The sequence below is a fragment of the Oncorhynchus keta genome, chromosome 27, assembly GCF_023373465.1.
Source record: "Oncorhynchus keta strain PuntledgeMale-10-30-2019 chromosome 27, Oket_V2, whole genome shotgun sequence".
Taxonomy (NCBI): Eukaryota; Metazoa; Chordata; class Actinopteri; order Salmoniformes; family Salmonidae; genus Oncorhynchus; species Oncorhynchus keta.
The window spans coordinates 47,601,826-47,621,274 of NC_068447.1; the positions used below are offsets into that span (position 1 = coordinate 47,601,826).

Genomic DNA, 19,449 nt, shown 5'->3' on the forward strand with positions numbered 1-19,449 from the left:
AATGACTCAATCACATTTTAGTTTACTTGCCCTGAAAGCAGGCTTTGGTCAAGAAGAACAGCAATCCATGCTTTGGTCTTGATTTCATCATCTTCAATAGTAGCGTTAAACAGGTTGATAATCATTACACTATTGACAAACCTACCAATGACTGTGCAAATGATCTCGAAACTGGAAGTAGAGTGCTGGAGGGGGAATGGGGTGTGTCGGGGAGGGGGAATGTGACACTAATACTCACCCTGTTAAAGCGCTTGGCCTGGAAGAGGTGTCCGTTGACTCGGTAGAGCTTCCTCCATCTTCTGGCCCCGCGGCGGTAGATCGATTCTAGGCGAGAGAGGAAAAGGTTGTACAGTAGCTGCATGGCAGGGAGTGAGAAAGGGATGGAGAAGATAGTGGTGGATGGAGCAGTGCAAGGTCCTCCAAAATCACACAGGAGCGAGCGAGTAGTCATAGAAAGAGAGACAGGCACGCATGCTCACACACATTCTCTCAGCACTTTCCTCCCTCCCTCCCTCCCTTTCTATCCATCCTACCCTCCCCCTTCTCCATCCAACAGAGGAGAAATCTCTCTCCCCTGCCGTCCTCTGTTGAACTTTCTCCTCTCTCCCTCTCTCCCAACCTCTCTCCCTCTCTCCCACTTCATTCTGTCCCTCCCTCTCTCTCTCCCTCCCTCCCATCCTCTCTCCCATCCTCTCCTTAGTCTCTCTGTACCTACACTTCATTCTGTCCCTCCCTCTCTCTCTCCCTCCCATCCTCTCCTTCGTCCCTCTGTACCTACACTTCATTCTGTCCCTCCTCTCTCCCTTGAGGTCCTGGTCTTATTAATTTCTCAGTAATGTCTTGAATCCTGATGGGAATGTAAAAGGTCCAGGCTGCTATTTATACCTTCTGAGCTGTCTATTAATACAGTGTATAATACTGCATAATGAACAACACTGTATCAACAGACTTAGCTCAAGGATTTAGCATTATGTAGCAAGCGTCTCCGAGTAGGAGTGCTGAGCTAAGATCAGTTTAGACTTTTAGATCATAAAGAATGAGGTTAAAAGAACAAAGGGGACCTGACCAGCACTCCTACTCTGACACACTTTGTGAATATGGACAAGGATCCTAACACTAAATACACCTCCCTGATTATTATCAGTTTATATATATATATATATATATAAACTGATAATAATCTGGGAGGTGTATTTAGTGTTTTGTTCTTTTAACCTCATTCTTTATGATCTAAAAGTCTAAACTGATCTTAGCTCAGCACTCCCACTCTTAGCTCAGCACTCATATATATATATATACATATACATATACATATACAAAAGATACGACTAAGTGGAATTTGTTCTGCATAATAGTATTTTGAGATCCAGGCATTGTATTAAAAAGGAATAGATTGAAGACGGGAGCGTGCTTCACTCTCTCCTTAAACAAATACCAGGCAAATTAATTAAATAATAGGCTTCACAGAAATGTGATGCATCTTAAAACGTCAACATCAAATGCAAATATTTTTTGCTTATTGGCAACCATGAGACGTTAAGATGATTAAAAGGCGTATAAATAGATGTGATCAAATAATGTGATGAAATGCAATGTATACTGGAATGTTCTATACTGTGGCTACAATTCAACAACTGCCGAGCTGAGAATAGCTAATCCAACTATAAATGATGATGACAATGCTGTCAGACATAATGAGGATGTCAAATATGATTCACTGTGACACTCATTTCCAGCAACAGGATGTTGTTACATGAAATTGACAGGTTGCATGTGTTGACAGTTTCCCTGAAGTCATATCCCAGCATGAGCTGAATTGGGTATACTAATCTGTTTGGGGGAATCATACTAATACGGGTTTCTTGCTCTCCCTCTCACACACACATTAACAAGCACACTCTCCTTCTCCCTCCCTCCCTCCCTCCCTCCCTCCCTCCCTCCCTCCCTCGTCTAGTCTCAACATGCATCCTTACTGGTTCGCTGGATGGGTGCGGCAGAAAGCATCCTACGCTCCCTTTGCCTCTGTTGCCATGGCAACGCCGACCTCGCCAGATGCTAGCTGTGGTTAGCGTACCATGGGCATGCCTACGAACAAAATGTCCATCAAAGCACACCGCTCCGAAAACAACTCGTATAACGACATCATGATCGGTGGTTGCGCAAACGGAGATGTTGATGCCTCTGATCTGTTTCTACGGGTTTACCTCCAGTTGGATGCAACCATTCAGTCAACCAGTCAGTTAGCCATTCAGTCAGTCATTCAGCAAGCCAGTCTGTGGCTGTTTCAAATGTCATGTACTTTGCCTTCCCTTGCTCCCTAAACTTTATGTACAGCAACTCTGTATTCCTTCGGTGCACTCTCTCAGCTTTGTCTCGCTCTGTCTCTCTGAGCAGCTAGCTACAGCCAATCAGGCATAATAGCGAAGGGGATTAAAGTACTAGACGAGACACTTAAGGCCATTTGAACAACTGGATGAGGATTAAGGAGAGGAACAAACGGCATAAAGAAAGAGAGAAAACAAACGGGGGGGATACCTGGAATAGCTACATATCCCTGTTGCAGAGGTTGAAAGTACTGTAGACTTCATGGAGAGGACTACGTCCAAAACGGCAACCTATTCTCTACATCTGCCCCTGAACCGGCAGTTAACCCACTGTTCCTAGGCCGTCATTGAAAATAAGAATTTGTTCTCAACTGACTTGCCTAGTTAAATAAAGGTTAAATTTAAAATAAAATAAATGTAAATAAAAAAAGTTTTAAAATGTTAAAATCAGCTTTGGCAGTGATTACAGATGTGAGTATGGGTTCTGGGTAAGAGTATGAGTTCTGGGTAAGTCTCTAAGACCGCTGCACACCTGGATGTACAATATCTGCACATTACTCGTTAAAATTCTTCAAGCTGTCGCGTTGTTTGTTGATCATTGCTAGACAGCCATTTTCAGGTCTTGACATATATTTTCAAACCGATTTAGGTCACAACTGTAACTAGGCCACTCAGAAACATTCAATGTTGTCTTGGTAAGCAACTTCAGTTTATATTTGGCCTTGTGTTTTAGTTAATTGTCCTGTTGAAAGGTGAATTTGTCTTCCGGTGTCAGTTGGGTAGCAGAAACTAGGATTTTGCCTGTGCTTAGAGCTATACCTTTCATTTTTATCCTAAGAAAACTCCATAGTTTTTGCTGATGACAAGCATTCCCATAACATGATGCAGCCACCACCATGCTTGCAAATATGAAAAGTGGTACTCAGTATGGTGTTGTGTTGGATTTGCTCCAAACATAACACTTTGTATTCAGGACATAAAGTGAATTTCTTTGCCACATTTTTTGCAGTATTATTGCCTTTTTGCAAACAAGATGCATGTTTTGGAAAATGTTGTATTCTATACAGGCTTCATTCTTTTCACTCTGTCATTTAGGTTAGTATTGTGGAGTAACTACAATGTTGTTGATCCACCCTCAGTTTTCTAATTTCACATCCATTAAACTCAAACTGTTTTAAAGTCACCATTGGCCTCATTGTGAAATCCCTGTGCGGTTTCCTTCCTCCCCGGCAACCGAGTTAGGAAGGACGCCTGTATTTTCGTAGTGACTGGGTGTATTGATACACCATCCAAAGTGTAAGTAATAACTTCACCATGCTCAAAGGGACATTAAACGTTTGCTTTAAAAAAAAAAAAAAAAAGATCTACCAATACGTACCCATCTTTGCGAGACATTGGAAAACATCCCTGCTCTTTGTGATTGAATCCGTGTTTGAAATTCACTGCTCAACTGACGGACTGTACAGATTGTATGTGTGGGGTACAGAGATAACGTAGGCTTTCAAAAATAGGTTAAACACTATTATTGCATACAAAGTGAGTCCATGCAATTTATTGTGCGATTGTGCAGATTTTTACTCCTGAACTTATTTTGGTTTGCCATAACAAACGGGTAAAACATTTAATGACTCAAGACATTTCAGCTTTTCATTTTCACCTCATTTGTAAAATTTTTGAAAAACATAATTCCACTTTGACATTATGGGGCCATTGTGTAGTGTGTAGGCCAGTGACAGAAATATAAATGTAATCCATGTTAAATTCAGGCTGTAACACAACACAATGTAGAAAAAAGTCCAGGGGTGTGAATACTTCCTGAAGGCTCTGTATATAGTGCACTGCCTTTGACCAGGGCCCATAAAATGAATAGTGTACCATTTTGGACACAACCAGGGCCTTTCTTCCAGATGTACTGTTTGGATGGTGTCTGTTGTGAACAGTTGTATTCAGCCAAACAGACCTTATCATCTCAATGAATGTCTCTGATGACATCTCCTCCGATCAATGGCTGCGGGTTCTCGCTGCAATATTGTGGCGGCACCCATTGCTAACGAGGTATTTTCTCAACATCTGTCCTGTGTGTATAAAGACAGAGAAATAGATCACTCTTTTTAGCGACACTCCTCTTCAGATTCTCTGTCTAATGCTGTTGCAACTCCAGGCACCCAGAGGGAACGCACCAAATCTGCCACAAATCAACAAGCTCGCTGTGTTTCCATAGATACTCCGTCTTCCCTCTTTTCCTTCCTCCACATCAGTAGAATGGGGGCACGACAACATGCCACTGTGGAGAAGCAAAAATGAGCCAATCATTTTCCCGCTATTCGAGGGTGCGTGTGGGCGTCGGCTAGTGAACTACCTGCCACATTACAGGTGGGCGGCAGCCACATGTCTGACGCTAGCAGTTTGGCTGACTCAGGTCCTCTGACTCAGCTCGATATGGGCATAAGATCCCCTCTCTTTTCCTGTCACACTCTTTCTGGTACACTGCAGTAGGTCTACTTGACTCCGAGTCTCATGATGCAATTCCATAAAATGTGTTGTTACAATCTGTTGAGTAGTTGATGGATGCAGGTGGTAGAGGAATTTGGTCCCATATTCCTAGCATGCAATGACTACATCAAGCTTGTGACTCTACAAACTTGTTGGATGCATTTTCAGTTCATTTTGGTTGCGTTTCAGATTATTTTGTGCCCAACAGAAATGAAATGGTAAATAATGTATTGTGTCATTTTCACTGGCGTAGCACACCCCCGCAGCCGACAATCCTTTGAGGGCGGTGGTCCCCCCAGAGATCGGGCCCCCCGGATAGCATATAAACATGTCATAAGCCCATTTTTTTTTACATTTATGACAGGAAATTAATAACATTTTCTTTCAGCCTCATGGGAGTCACAAGCTTGATGTAATCATTGCATGCTAGGAATATGGGATCAAATACTAAACTTTTGACTACTTATTTATAAGAATATTTAGGAGGGTCAATCATTGTGACCCCTAGTTTAAAAAAAAATTAAAATAAATTGTATTAGTATAAAAATATAGATTTTCCCCCTTTTTTTTGCATACTTTATAGCTCAGTGTTTGAATTGTTTATTTTACACAGTCATTATTGCTCATCTTTATGAAGGGTGTCAATCGTTTCGGACCCCACTGTATATTCAATCAAGTAGGTTTTTCCCACATCAGCAAAACAGAAGCCATGACACTGCACAATAGGGAACAGGTACTAGGATGTACAGTGCCTTCAGAAGGTATTCTTGCCATTTGACTTATTCCACGTTGAATTCAAAATGGATTCAAATGTAGATTTTCTCACCCATCTACACACAATACCCCGAAATGACAAAGTGAAAACGCTTAGACATTCTTGCAAATGTATTGAAAATGAAATAGAGAAATATCGAAATAATAAAGTATTCAACCCACTGAGTCATGTTAGAATCACCTTTGGAAGTGATTACAGCTGGGAGTCTTTCTGGGTAAGTCTAAGAGCTTTCCACACCTGGATTGTGCAACATTTGTCCATTATTCTTTAAAAAATGATTCAAGATGTGTCAAATTGGTTGTTGATCATAGGTGCATTTTGCTAATCATTTCATTAATTTAAACTGTCCCTCAGTTTTTTTTGAAGACTTAGAAATACAGTCCCTTTAGTCAAATGGACTCCCAAACAAAGAGCGTGTGTCTGTGTGTGTAAGCACGAAGTTACCCAGTCAAATCTAATGTGATACAGCCTTTATAACCAGCCTGCTGGAGTGACAGTACTCCTGACCTCGCGCCGCGAGGGGCTTGTATCAACAGTAACACTTGTCTAAAGGATGAGGGTGGACTGTGTGAACACGATAAACAAGACTCGAGTCACAGAGAGTGTCGCTGGTGCCGGCTAACATTACACCACGCCTATAGCATTAAGCAGGTAAACTAGGAAGTTTGTGAGTTTGTTTTGGCTGTCAGAAAGGTTCACTACTGCATATTCTGCATATAGTGTCCTGTATACACGAGGACATGGCTAAATAGGAGCTGCATATGGGGTGTCGGGTAGGTTTTTACCTGCTATGTGTGTAACTTTTTGCCGGCATGAGCAGAGTCACCCTTTTGCTGTCCAGAAGGGGCTGTGCGGCAAAATGTTGAAAACAGTGGAGCCAGGGGATGCTTTTGCTCAGATTTCATTTAAATGAATAAGAGCATCTCAGTCTGCAAAAGTGATGCGTCTAGCGTAGCAGGCCAGTAAGAAGGTGTCTGTATGCAGAGACTGTCCCGGTGATGAGACAGCAGAGGAGCAAGGTAAATTGTCATTGTCGATCATTAGTGAGGTCATTTCTGATCATTCTTCGGCAATGTCAGAAAGAATAGAATGCCTGAGTCATTCGATAGTACCATTATTAGGGATACAATTATATTATCTTGCTTACTGACTTTAAGTGGGCTCATTAGCGGGCCTGCCGGATTCTGTCTCGACCACAATTGTTTTCTGAATGTTGATTATCTTTTCATCTTCGCTGTGGCAAAGGAAATTACATTACATTAGCCACAGTTAGCTAGCCACGCTAGTCAATTAAAAAAAGGTTATTGTTTATTATCTGAGACCTTTTTCCTTGTTTGCCCCATGAAAACAGTTGAGGAGACCCCCCACACACACACACACACTTCCTCTGGGCTAACAGACATATTCCTCTGAGACACAGACAGACTAGTGTTGCATCGCCCCATTTTCAGACGAGTGAGGAAGATGTGCAAGGAGAGAGATCGGAAGAGAGGAGAGAAACATTGAGAGAGAGAGAGAGAAAGAAAGAGAGCGTTGGTGTGGTAGAGAAAAAACAGAGATCAGCCAGACAAGTAAAAAAGTACTGCACCTGCACAAGTGTATGGCAGTGGGAAGAATCCAGCCATGTTGAAAGAGTTGTTATACCCAGGCCATGTAGGTCTAAAGGTGTTCATATGCTCTACTAAAGTAGGAGAGAACAAAGCAGGCAGCTGCTCCCTAGAGGTGGTGGCAGTTGTTCCAGTGGCTCAAGGACAGGACATTTACAGGGGCTAGACTCACTTCCAGACATTGTTCCTGATCCCACTAGCAGGAAGATGATAAACTCTACCAGCACCCTCCCTCCCCCCTTTCAAAGAGTGCACTCAAAGATGTTGGGGCTTTCCACATGTGGGTCACTTACAAAAACAGTATAATTAAATAAATAATTGTTGCCTTTTTGAATAGCCAATAAAAACTAAAAAGGAATTATAGGCAACTAGCTAGTACCTCACAATAGAATGCAATCCGTTCTTAAAGCATTTCAGAATCAGCAGAATCAGCTATTTTTAGATGCAGGCAGTTTATTTGAAAAGGTCAAAAGGTATAATTGAGCCCCTTATGAATTTACCTGACACCCCTGTGCACTCACTCGCCAGGTTCTCCTTTTCATCCTTCTCTGTTTCAGAAGTGTGTAAAGCCCTGAAAGAAATTGATGTAAAAAAAATCCCCTGGCCCTGGTGAACTAGACCCCCACTTCCTACACCTAGCTGGAGACATCATTTCTCCCAACTTAACATGTATTTTTAACCTCACGCCTGATGTTCAGGAAATCCCCCAGTTATGGAAATCTGTTTTTGTACTGCCTCTCCTGAACGGTGGAGATCCTTCACTACTTGACAACTATCAACCAATATCAAAATCATCTGTACTGTCAAAGGTACTGGAGTCCTTAGTTAGTAGGCAGCTAAAGGTCTACTTTCAAGAAAACAACATCTTAAATGGAATGCAATCAGGTTTTAGGGCTGGCCACATCACTGTTTCAGCAACATTGAATGTTTTAAATGACATCCACTGTGCTCTTGACAACAAGTTACATTGTGTGTCTGTCTTTATTGATTTGTCGAAAGGCTTTTGACACCGCGGACCATGCTGGTGTTAGTGCAAAGGTTAAAATGTTGTGGAATTACTGGTCATACTCTAGATTGGTTTGTAAATTACCTATCAAAATGTACACAATGTGTAATGGCGGATGGTTGTAAATCTGAGTCCATGGAGGTGTGCTCAGGTGTCCCGCAAGGTTCTATATTGGGCCCACTGTTGTTAATTTTGTATATCAACAACATTGGGGATCTTACTGAACCAGCGGATGTTCATTTTTATGCAAATTATACAGTTCTTTATTCAAATGGTAGTCGTTTATCTTTAGCTTTTGAAAATGCCCAAAGAGCATTTAACATCATATAACAGAATCTGTATGTTTTAAAGCTGGTTCTAAATGTTTATAAAACAAAATGCATGGTATTTCAAAATGACAGGCATGTTACTAATCATGTCATTGCTACATTGGCTGGATATACTATAGAGCAAGTTAAAGTGTACAAATATTTGGGTCTGTGGGTTGGTGATAAGCTGAGCTTCACTGTGCATGTAGAGAACTTGATAAGGACGCTCAAGCTAAAAATAGGTTTTAATTACCGGCATAAGGCTTGTTTTTCTTTGGAGGCCAGGAAGGAGCTAGTACGATGTACATTGCCGGTGGTTTAGATTTTAGTGATGTTATATACAGTTGAATTCGAAAGTTTACATACACTTAGGTTGGAGTCATTCAAACTTGTTTTTTAACCACTCCACAAATTCCTTGTTAACAAACTATAGTTTTGGCCAGTCGGTTAGGACATCTACTTTGTGCATGACACAAGTCACTTTTCCAACAATTGCTTACAGACATATTATTTCACTTCTAATTCACTGTATCACATTTCCAGTGGGTCAGAAGGTTACATACTAAGTTGGCTGTGCCTTTAAACTGCTTGGAAAATCCAGAAAATGATGGCTTTAGAAGCTTCTGATAAGCTAATTGACATCATTGGAGTCAGTTGGAGGTGTACCTGTGGATGTATTTCAAGGCCTACCTTCAAACTCAGTGCCTCTTTGCTTGACATGGAAAAATCTAAAGAAATCAGCCTCAGAAAAATTGTAGACCTCCACAAGTCTGGTTCATCCTTGGGTGCAATTTCCCAAACGCCTGAAGGTACCACAACAAAGGACCTTGTGAAGATGCTGGGGGAAACAGGTACAAAAGTATCTATATCCACAGTAAAACGAGCCCTATATCGACATAACCTGAAAGGCCGCTCAGCAAGGAAGAAGCTACTGCTCCAAAACCGCCTTAAAAAAAGCTAGACTACGGTTTGCAACTGCACATGGGGACAAAGATCGTACTTTGGGGAGAAATGTCCTCTGGTCTGATGAAACAAAAATCGAACTGTTTGGCCATAATGACCATCGTTATGTTTGGAGGAAAAATGTGGAGGCATGCAAGCTGAAGAACAACATCCCAACCGTGAAGCACGGGGGTGGCAGCATCATGTTGTGGGGGTGCTTCAAAGGGACTGGTGTACTTCACAAAATAGATGGCTCATGAGGTTGGAAAATTATGTGGATATATTGAAGCAATATCTCAAGACATCAGTCAGGAAGTTAAAGCTTGGTCGTAAATGGGTCTTCCAGATGGACAATGACCACAAGAATACTTCCAAAGTTGTGGCAAAATGGCTTAAGGACAATAAAGTCAAGGTATTGGAGTGGCCATCACAAAGCCCTGACCTCAATCCTATAGAAAATGTGTGGGCAAAAATGAAAAAAATGTGTGTGAGCAAGGAGGCCTACAAACCTGACTCAGTTACACCAGCTCTGTCAGGAGGAATGGGCGAAAATTCACCCAACTTATTGTGGTAAGCTTGTGGAAGGCTACCCGAAACATTTGACCCATTTCAACAATTTAAAGGCAATGCTACCAAATATAAATTGAGTGTATGTAATCTTCTGACCCACTAGGAATGTGTTGAAAGAAATGAAAGCTGAAATAAATAATTCTCTCTACTATTATTCTGACATTTCACATTCTTAAAATAAAGTGGTGATCCTAACTGATCTAATAGAGGGAATTTTTACTAGGATTAAATGTCAGGAATTGTGTAAAACTGAGTTTAAATGTATTTGGCTAAGGTGTGTGTAAACGTCCGACTTCAACTGTATATGCAGGCCTCAACCACTACCCTGAGAGCACTTGATTCAGTATATCATGCGGCCCTCAGGTTCATTACAAATCAGAAATGTCTAACACATCATTGTGATGTCAACAGCGCTGTTGACTGGTCGTCATTGACCTTGCGTATGTTTAAACACTGGTATACACCGATTTATAAGGCCATATTGGGTAAAATGCCATTTTATCTCTGTTCTTTTTTAGTCAGGTCGGTAAATAAATATCAATTACGGTCCCATTCTGATTTGCTTCTAACAGTACCAAAAATTACAACAGGACATGGTAGAAATAGTTTTAGTTACTCAGCTCCGTGGTCCTGGAATTCTCTCCTGAACATTTAAAATTTTGATGATAATAGTTTTGTTGGTGGAGTTTAAACACTTGATCAATGTATATGTCATAGAAGAGTGTAATTGTCTTTAGGACAGCTGTTTTTTAGTAAAGTATGTGAACTGTATGTGTGTTTATAGTTTTGTTTAATGTTGTTAGTGTATTTAAGTTATTTTGTCTGAAAGGTTGTTCCTCCAGCTGCTATTGGACCAGCTGCTATTGGACCAGCTGCTATTGGACCAGCTGCTATTGGACCAGCTTCTATTGGACCAGCTTCTATTGGACCAGCTGCTATTGGACCAGCTGCTATTGGACCAGCTGCTATTGGACCAGGTCTCTGGTGAGAAAAGTTCTCCCAATGAGAAAAGCCTGAATAAATAAAGGTTAAATAAAATACATTTAAAAAGTAGACAGACTACACAGCACGCTAAAGAATAAACATTTCAACGAGTGCCCAGCCCATATACAGTACAGCCCATACTTATAAACTGGGGACCGTCCCCATTTGAACATCTTCATGGGAGACAGAGATATTATAAGCCATGTACAGACAAAGAATATATGTAGTGTATCCAATAGCCCCAAAGCCACTCAGATACATTTAGCACTCCATGTTATAGCGTGACAAAGAATGTTCTTAATTCAACGGTTGTTAAATTAATTTCAACTTAACTATCTGTGCGGAAGATAAGAGAAGTAGAAAAGTTAGCAGTAAACTTTGAAAAGAAATCGTCTTTCAGGGCTGTGCGATTTCAGCATGTCCAAAGGGGACAGTGAGTGGGATATCCTGAACTGCAGTCAACACACTGCTATGAGCCAATGAGTCAGCAGCTCTAAGATGCTGTTGCTAAGACGACACTATGGTAATGGGATTCCATCCATCTGTCCCAACACCCCATATGGATCCACTCAAAATAAGTACTATACAAATGAATTGGATTGATTGATTGTAAGTTCGTGATAGTATCAAAGCCTGTTCCCAGAACTGTTTGTGCCTACTCCTTTTCACTCAATGTCACACCAAACACGTTTAGCATGACAATTCCATAAGGAGTTGGCAAGAGAGCAAAACCAGACTGGTACCCATTCTAACAGAATCAGCAGCTTTAGCAACCCAAACCACTTTGTTATGCCCTTACTATGGCTTCACTGGCAGATGAAATATTACAAATGAAATGAAATCAAATGGTATTTGTCACATGCGCCGAATACAACAGGTATTCTCACCTTACCGTGAAATGTTGACTTACAAGTCCTTAACCAACAATGCAGTTCAAGAAATAGAGTTAAGAAAATATTGACTAAATAAACAAAAGTTTTTAAAAAAGAAAGAAGAACAATACTGAAATGGCATGTTGCAGGGTGTGCTGTACCAAAAACACACATTGTGATACAGTGGACACATACGATAATAACTGCATCCCATTACAAGGGTTGTATTCATTAGGGCACACTCTAGCAACACGTTTAGCAATGAAAAATGAAAACAATCATTTATTTTTGGACAAGTTCAGGTAGCACCTTCCCTCTTTCAATCCATGTTCTTCCGTTCGATGCTTAATGGTGAATGTGAACTACCATGAATGTGAACTACCCCCCCCCGTACACTCATCATCAAAATGCCATCCTCGATCTCCACTTCCTTTGATGAAGGGAATCTAAGGGCTCCTTGAAGGCATGTCTGATTTAACTTATTTTTCTATTCCCCTTACCACACACTCTCTCATGCTCTTCCCCTCCATTTTATCGTCCAATCTCTCATCATTATACTTTCCATCCATTTTTTCCTCTCTCGATCTATCGTCCTCGCTTTCCCTCCGTCTCTCCAATTCCGCAACAGCATGTGACACTAGTTCCCAATTATCTGGGTGCCTTTGTCTTGCCTTACAGGGGGTGCTGCTGCGGTGTTTTATGTAATAATGACTGTCCTGGATTAAACTAGCCCTGCTACTAGTCATCATTGACACTGCCTTGCGAGTGTCGAGGGGTGTGTTATCATCATCACCAATGTGACTGTTTCACAACCTCACCACTTAGCCCCCACCCGTCAGGCCAGACCAGACCAGGCCAGACCAGGCCAGACCAGACAGCTAAATCCCACTTACTGTATTTGCCAGACCCTCTTACATTTACATTTAAGTCATTTAGCAGACGCTCTTATCCAGAGCGACTTACAAATCAAATAAATATATATTTTTTGTTTATTGGATAGAATATTGACAGAAACGGTAGAACGGTAGCGTGTGTGCTGAAATAGCAGTGGATCTCGTGGTTCGAACCCATGCTGCAGTGTCATTTTTCCCCCCTCCATTGGCAGCGACTGAGACCACCCCAGGCTACAGACCCTCTTCTATATGTAGAAAGAACACATTAACATGCAGTGTGCAGACATACAGTAATCAGTGTTTGGGAAGCTACTCTGAAAATATAGTTTACCAAGCTACCAATTAGTTTACACTGGAAGAAGTTAAACTACACTAAAGCTACCCAAGGAAAAATATAGTTTAATTAGAAAACTTATCATATGGAAATCTGACATGGCTACAAATTGCAATGGCAATTGGGGTCATATGTTTACAGAATGTGTAATTTGCCTATTAAACACAAAAACAAATGTTTGAAGTGAGAATTAGTTAGGTGTGATGCCGAAAAGAAAGAAAAGGATTACCTACTTTACCCAGATTTTATTTGAGCTAAAACAGTAGTGTATAGTTCCAGTTGTAAGCTGCATGGCAAAAAGGTCATTAACTACTGAAAACACTACCGAGATTTGAATATAGTTCAACTACCACTAAGCTACCGCAAAATGGAGTTAAACTACTAGCTGAACTACATGTAGCTCACTACTCCCCAATACTGCTAGTGATGTGTGTTCTAACATGATACAATGCAGCTGTATATTTTCCTGCCCTAAGAATAGGCTCACGAAGACATGAATCTAGACATAGATCTGTACACAGAATACCATCTAACGCCACAAGTAACTCACCCAACATACACTAGTTACGCATACCTCTATAAAAAAAGAACACACACAACCATCCCTTTTACCCCAAAACACTTGGTCACTCAGCCCCAACCACATGAGTCCCTGCCCATCTTCCGAAAACATCTGAAACCCTACCTTTTCAAACAGTATCTTAAATCATAACCAGCACTTGCACTTAAACCCCCCCCTCTAGCTCTGACTCTACTGACAGCTACGATATAAAGGAAACATGTACTTTCTATGCCTGTTATATGTGGTTGTCCCACCTAGCTATCTGGAGATGAATGTACTGACTAAGCCTGTGATATGTGGTTGTCCAACCTAGCTATCTGGAGATGAATGTACTGACTAAGCCTGTGATATGTGGTTGTCCAACCTAGCTATCTGGAGATGAATGTACTGACTAAGCCTGTGATATGTGGTTGTCCCACCTAGCTATCTGGAGATGAATGTACTGACTAAGCCTGTGATATGTGGTTGTCCAACCTAGCTATCTGGAGATGAATGTACTGACTATGACATGTGGTTGTCCCACCTAGCTATCTGGAGATGAATGCACTGACTAAGCCTGTGATATGTGGTTGTCCAACCTACCTATCTGGAGATGAATGTACTGACTATGACTGTGACATGTGGTTATCCAACCTAGCTATCTGGAGATGAATGTACTGACTATGACATGTGGTTGTCCCACCTAGCTATCTGGAGATGAATGTACTGACTAAGCCTGTGATATGTGGTTGTCCCACCTAGCTATCTGGAGATGAATGTAATGACTATGACATGTGATATGTGGTTGTCCCACCTAGCTATCTGGAGATGAATGTAATGACTATGACATGTGGTTGTCCCACCTAGCTATCTGGAGATGAATGTACTGACTATGACATGTGGTTGTCCCACCTAGCTATCTGGAGATGAATGTACTGACTAAGCCTGTGATATGTGGTTGTCCAACCTAGCTATCTGGAGATGAATGTACTGACTATGACTGTGACATGTGGTTGTCCAACCTAGCTATCTGGAGAATGCACTGACTAAGCCTGTGATACGTGGTTGTCCAACCTAGCTATCTGGAGATGAATGTACTGACTAAGCCTGTGATATGTGGTTGTCCCACCTAGCTATCTGGAGATGAATGTAATGACTATGACTGTGACATGTGGTTGTCCCACCTAGCTATCTGGAGATGAATGTACTGACTATGACTGTGACATGTGGTTGTCCCACCTAGCTATCTGGAGATGAATGTACTGACTATGACATGTGATATGTGGTTGTCCCACCTAGCTATCTGGAGATGAATGTACTGACTAAGCCTGTGATATGTGGTTGTCCAACCTAGCTATCTGGAGATGAATGTACTGACTAAGCCTGTGATATGTGGTTGTCCCACCTAGCTATCTGGAGATGAATGTACTGACTAAGCCTGTGATATGTGGTTGTCCAACCTAGCTATCTGGAGATGAATGCACTGACTATGACATGTGGTTGTCACACCTAGCTATCTGGAGATTAATGTACTGACTAAGCCTGTGATATGTGGTTGTCCAACCTAGCTATCTGGAGATGAATGCACTGACTAAGCCTGTGATATGTGGTTGTCCCACCTAGCTATCTGGAGATGAATGTACTGACTATGACTGTGACATGTGGTTGTCCCACCTAGCTATCTGGAGATGAATGTACTGACTATGACATGTGGTTGTCCCACCTAGCTATCTGGAGATGAATGTACTGACTATGACTGTGACATGTGGTTGTCCCACCTAGCTATCTGGAGATGAATGTACTGACTATGACTGTGACATGTGGTTGTCCCACCTAGCTATCTGGAGATGAATGTACTGACTATGACATGTGGTTGTCCCACCTAGCTATCTGGAGATGAATGTACCGACTATGCCTGTGACATGTGGTTGTCCCACCTAGCTATATGGAGATGAATGTACTGACTATGACATGTGGTTGTCCCACCTAGCTATCTGGAGATGAATGTACTGACTATGACATGTGGTTGTCCCACCTAGCTATCTGGAGATGAATGTACCGACTATGCCTGTGACATGTGGTTGTCCCACCTAGCTATATGGAGATGAATGTACTGACTATGACATGTGGTTGTCCCACCTAGCTATCTGGAGATGAATGTACTGACTATGACATGTGGTTGTCCCACCTAGCTATCTGGAGATGAATGTACTGACTATGACATGTGGTTGTCCCACCTAGCTATCTGGAGATGAATGCACTGACTATGACTGTGACATGTGGTTGTCCCACCTAGCTATCTGGAGATGAATGTACTGACTATGACATGTGGTTGTCCCACCTAGCTATCTGGAGATGAATGTACTGACTATGACTGTGATATGTGGTTGTCCCACCTAGCTATCTGGAGATGAATGTACTGACTATGACTGTGACATGTGGTTGTCCCACCTAGCTATCTGGAGATGAATGTACTGACTAAGCCTGTGATATGTGGTTGTCCCACCTAGCTATCTGGAGATGAATGTACTGACTAAGCCTGTGATATGTGGTTGTCCCACCTAGCTATCTGGAGATGAATGTACTGACTATGACATGTGGTTGTCCCACCTAGCTATCTGGAGATGAATGCACTGACTAAGCCTGTGATATGTGGTTGTCCCACCTAGCTATCTGGAGATGAATGTACTGACTATGACATGTGGTTGTCCCACCTAGCTATCTGGAGATGAATGCACTGACTAAGCCTGTGACATGTGGTTGTCCCACCTAGCTATCTGGAGATGAATGTACTGACTATGACTGTGATATGTGGTTGTCCCACCTAGCTATCTGGAGATGAATGTACTGACTATGACTGTGACATGTGGTTGTCCCACCTAGCTATCTGGAGATGAATGTACTGACTAAGCCTGTGATATGTGGTTGTCCCACCTAGCTATCTGGAGATGAATGTACTGACTAAGCCTGTGATATGTGGTTGTCCCACCTAGCTATCTGGAGATGAATGTACTGACTATGACATGTGGTTGTCCCACCTAGCTATCTGGAGATGAATGCACTGACTAAGCCTGTGATATGTGGTTGTCCCACCTAGCTATCTGGAGATGAATGTACTGACTATGACATGTGGTTGTCCCACCTAGCTATCTGGAGATGAATGTACTGACTAAGCCTGTGATATGTGGTTGTCCCACCTAGCTATCTGGAGATGAATGTACTGACTATGACATGTGGTTGTCCCACCTAGCTATATGGAGATGAATGCACTGACTAAGCCTGTGATATGTGGTTGTCCCACCTAGCTATCTGGAGATGAATGTACTGACTATGACTGTGACATGTGGTTGTCCCACCTAGCTATCTGGAGATGAATGTACTGACTAAGCCTGTGATATGTGGTTGTCCCACCTAGCTATCTGGAGATGAATGTACTGACTATGACATGTGGTTGTCCCACCTAGCTATATGGAGATGAATGTACTGACTATGACTGTGATATGTGGTTGTCCCACCTAGCTATCTGGAGATGAATGTACTGACTATGACTGTGACATGTGGTTGTCCCACCTAGCTATCTGGAGATGAATGTACTGACTATGACTGTGACATGTGGTTGTCCCACCTAGCTATCTGGAGATGAATGTACTGACTATGACATGTGGTTGTCCCACCTAGCTATCTGGAGATGAATGTACTGACTATGACTGTGATATGTGGTTGTCCCACCTAGCTATCTGGAGATGAATGTACTGACTAAGCCTGTGATATGTGGTTGTCCCACCTAGCTATCTGGAGATGAATGTACTGACTAAGCCTGTGATATGTGGTTGTCCAACCTAGCTATCTGGAGATGAATGCACTGACTATGACATGTGGTTGTCACACCTAGCTATCTGGAGATTAATGTACTGACTAAGCCTGTGATATGTGGTTGTCCAACCTAGCTATCTGGAGATGAATGCACTGACTAAGCCTGTGATATGTGGTTGTCCCACCTAGCTATCTGGAGATGAATGTACTGACTATGACTGTGACATGTGGTTGTCCCACCTAGCTATCTGGAGATGAATGTACTGACTATGACATGTGGTTGTCCCACCTAGCTATCTGGAGATGAATGTACTGACTATGACTGTGACATGTGGTTGTCCCACCTAGCTATCTGGAGATGAATGTACTGACTATGACATGTGGTTGTCCCACCTAGCTATCTGGAGATGAATGTACCGACTATGCCTGTGACATGTGGTTGTCCCACCTAGCTATATGGAGATGAATGTACTGACTATGACATGTGGTTGTCCCACCTAGCTATCTGGAGATGAATGTACTGACTATGACATGTGGTTGTCCCACCTAGCTATCTGGAGATGAATGTACCGACTATGCCTGTGACATGTGGTTGTCCCACCTAGCTATATGGAGATGAATGTACTGACTATGACATGTGGTTGTCCCACCTAGCTATCTGGAGATGAATGTACTGACTATGACATGTGGCTGTCCCACCTAGCTATCTGGAGATGAATGTACTGACTATGACATGTGGTTGTCCCACCTAGCTATCTGGAGATGAATGCACTGACTATGGCTGTGACATGTGGTTGTCCCACCTAGCTATCTGGAGATTAATGTACTGACTATGACATGTGGTTGTCCCACCTAGCTATCTGGAGATGAATGTACTGACTAAGCCTGTGATATGTGGTTGTCCCACCTAGCTATCTGGAGATGAATGTACTGACTAAGCCTGTGATATGTGGTTGTCCCACCTAGCTATCTGGAGATGAATGTACTGACTATGACATGTGGTTGTCCCACCTAGCTATCTGGAGATGAATGCACTGACTAAGCCTGTGATATGTGGTTGTCCCACCTAGCTATCTGGAGATGAATGTACTGACTATGACATGTGGTTGTCCCACCTAGCTATCTGGAGATGAATGCACTGACTAAGCCTGTGACATGTGGTTGTCCCACCTAGCTATCTGGAGATGAATGTACTGACTATGACTGTGATATGTGGTTGTCCCACCTAGCTATCTGGAGATGAATGTACTGACTATGACTGTGACATGTGGTTGTCCCACCTAGCTATCTGGAGATGAATGTACTGACTAAGCCTGTGATATGTGGTTGTCCCACCTAGCTATCTGGAGATGAATGTACTGACTAAGCCTGTGATATGTGGTTGTCCCACCTAGCTATCTGGAGATGAATGTACTGACTATGACATGTGGTTGTCCCACCTAGCTATCTGGAGATGAATGCACTGACTAAGCCTGTGATATGTGGTTGTCCCACCTAGCTATCTGGAGATGAATGTACTGACTATGACATGTGGTTGTCCCACCTAGCTATCTGGAGATGAATGTACTGACTAAGCCTGTGATATGTGGTTGTCCCACCTAGCTATCTGGAGATGAATGTACTGACTATGACATGTGGTTGTCCCACCTAGCTATATGGAGATGAATGCACTGACTAAGCCTGTGATATGTGGTTGTCCCACCTAGCTATCTGGAGATGAATGTACTGACTATGACTGTGACATGTGGTTGTCCCACCTAGCTATCTGGAGATGAATGTACTGACTAAGCCTGTGATATGTGGTTGTCCCACCTAGCTATCTGGAGATGAATGTACTGACTATGACATGTGGTTGTCCCACCTAGCTATATGGAGATGAATGTACTGACTATGACTGTGACATGTGGTTGTCCCACCTAGCTATCTGGAGATGAATGTACTGACTATGACTGTGACATGTGGTTGTCCCACCTAGCTATCTGGAGAT

At 42.2% G+C, this 19,449-nt stretch overlaps 1 protein-coding gene across 1 annotated transcript in view; it reads right to left on the bottom strand.

Annotated features, from left to right (window-relative positions):
- Positions 1–19,449, bottom strand: part of LOC118360221 (protein kinase C zeta type) — a 167,805-nt gene that overhangs the window by 69,347 nt on the left and 79,009 nt on the right. Inside the window, 1 exon segment of the mRNA XM_035739493.2 lies at positions 239–324. Within this exon segment, the coding sequence (XP_035595386.2) occupies positions 239–324 (86 nt within the window).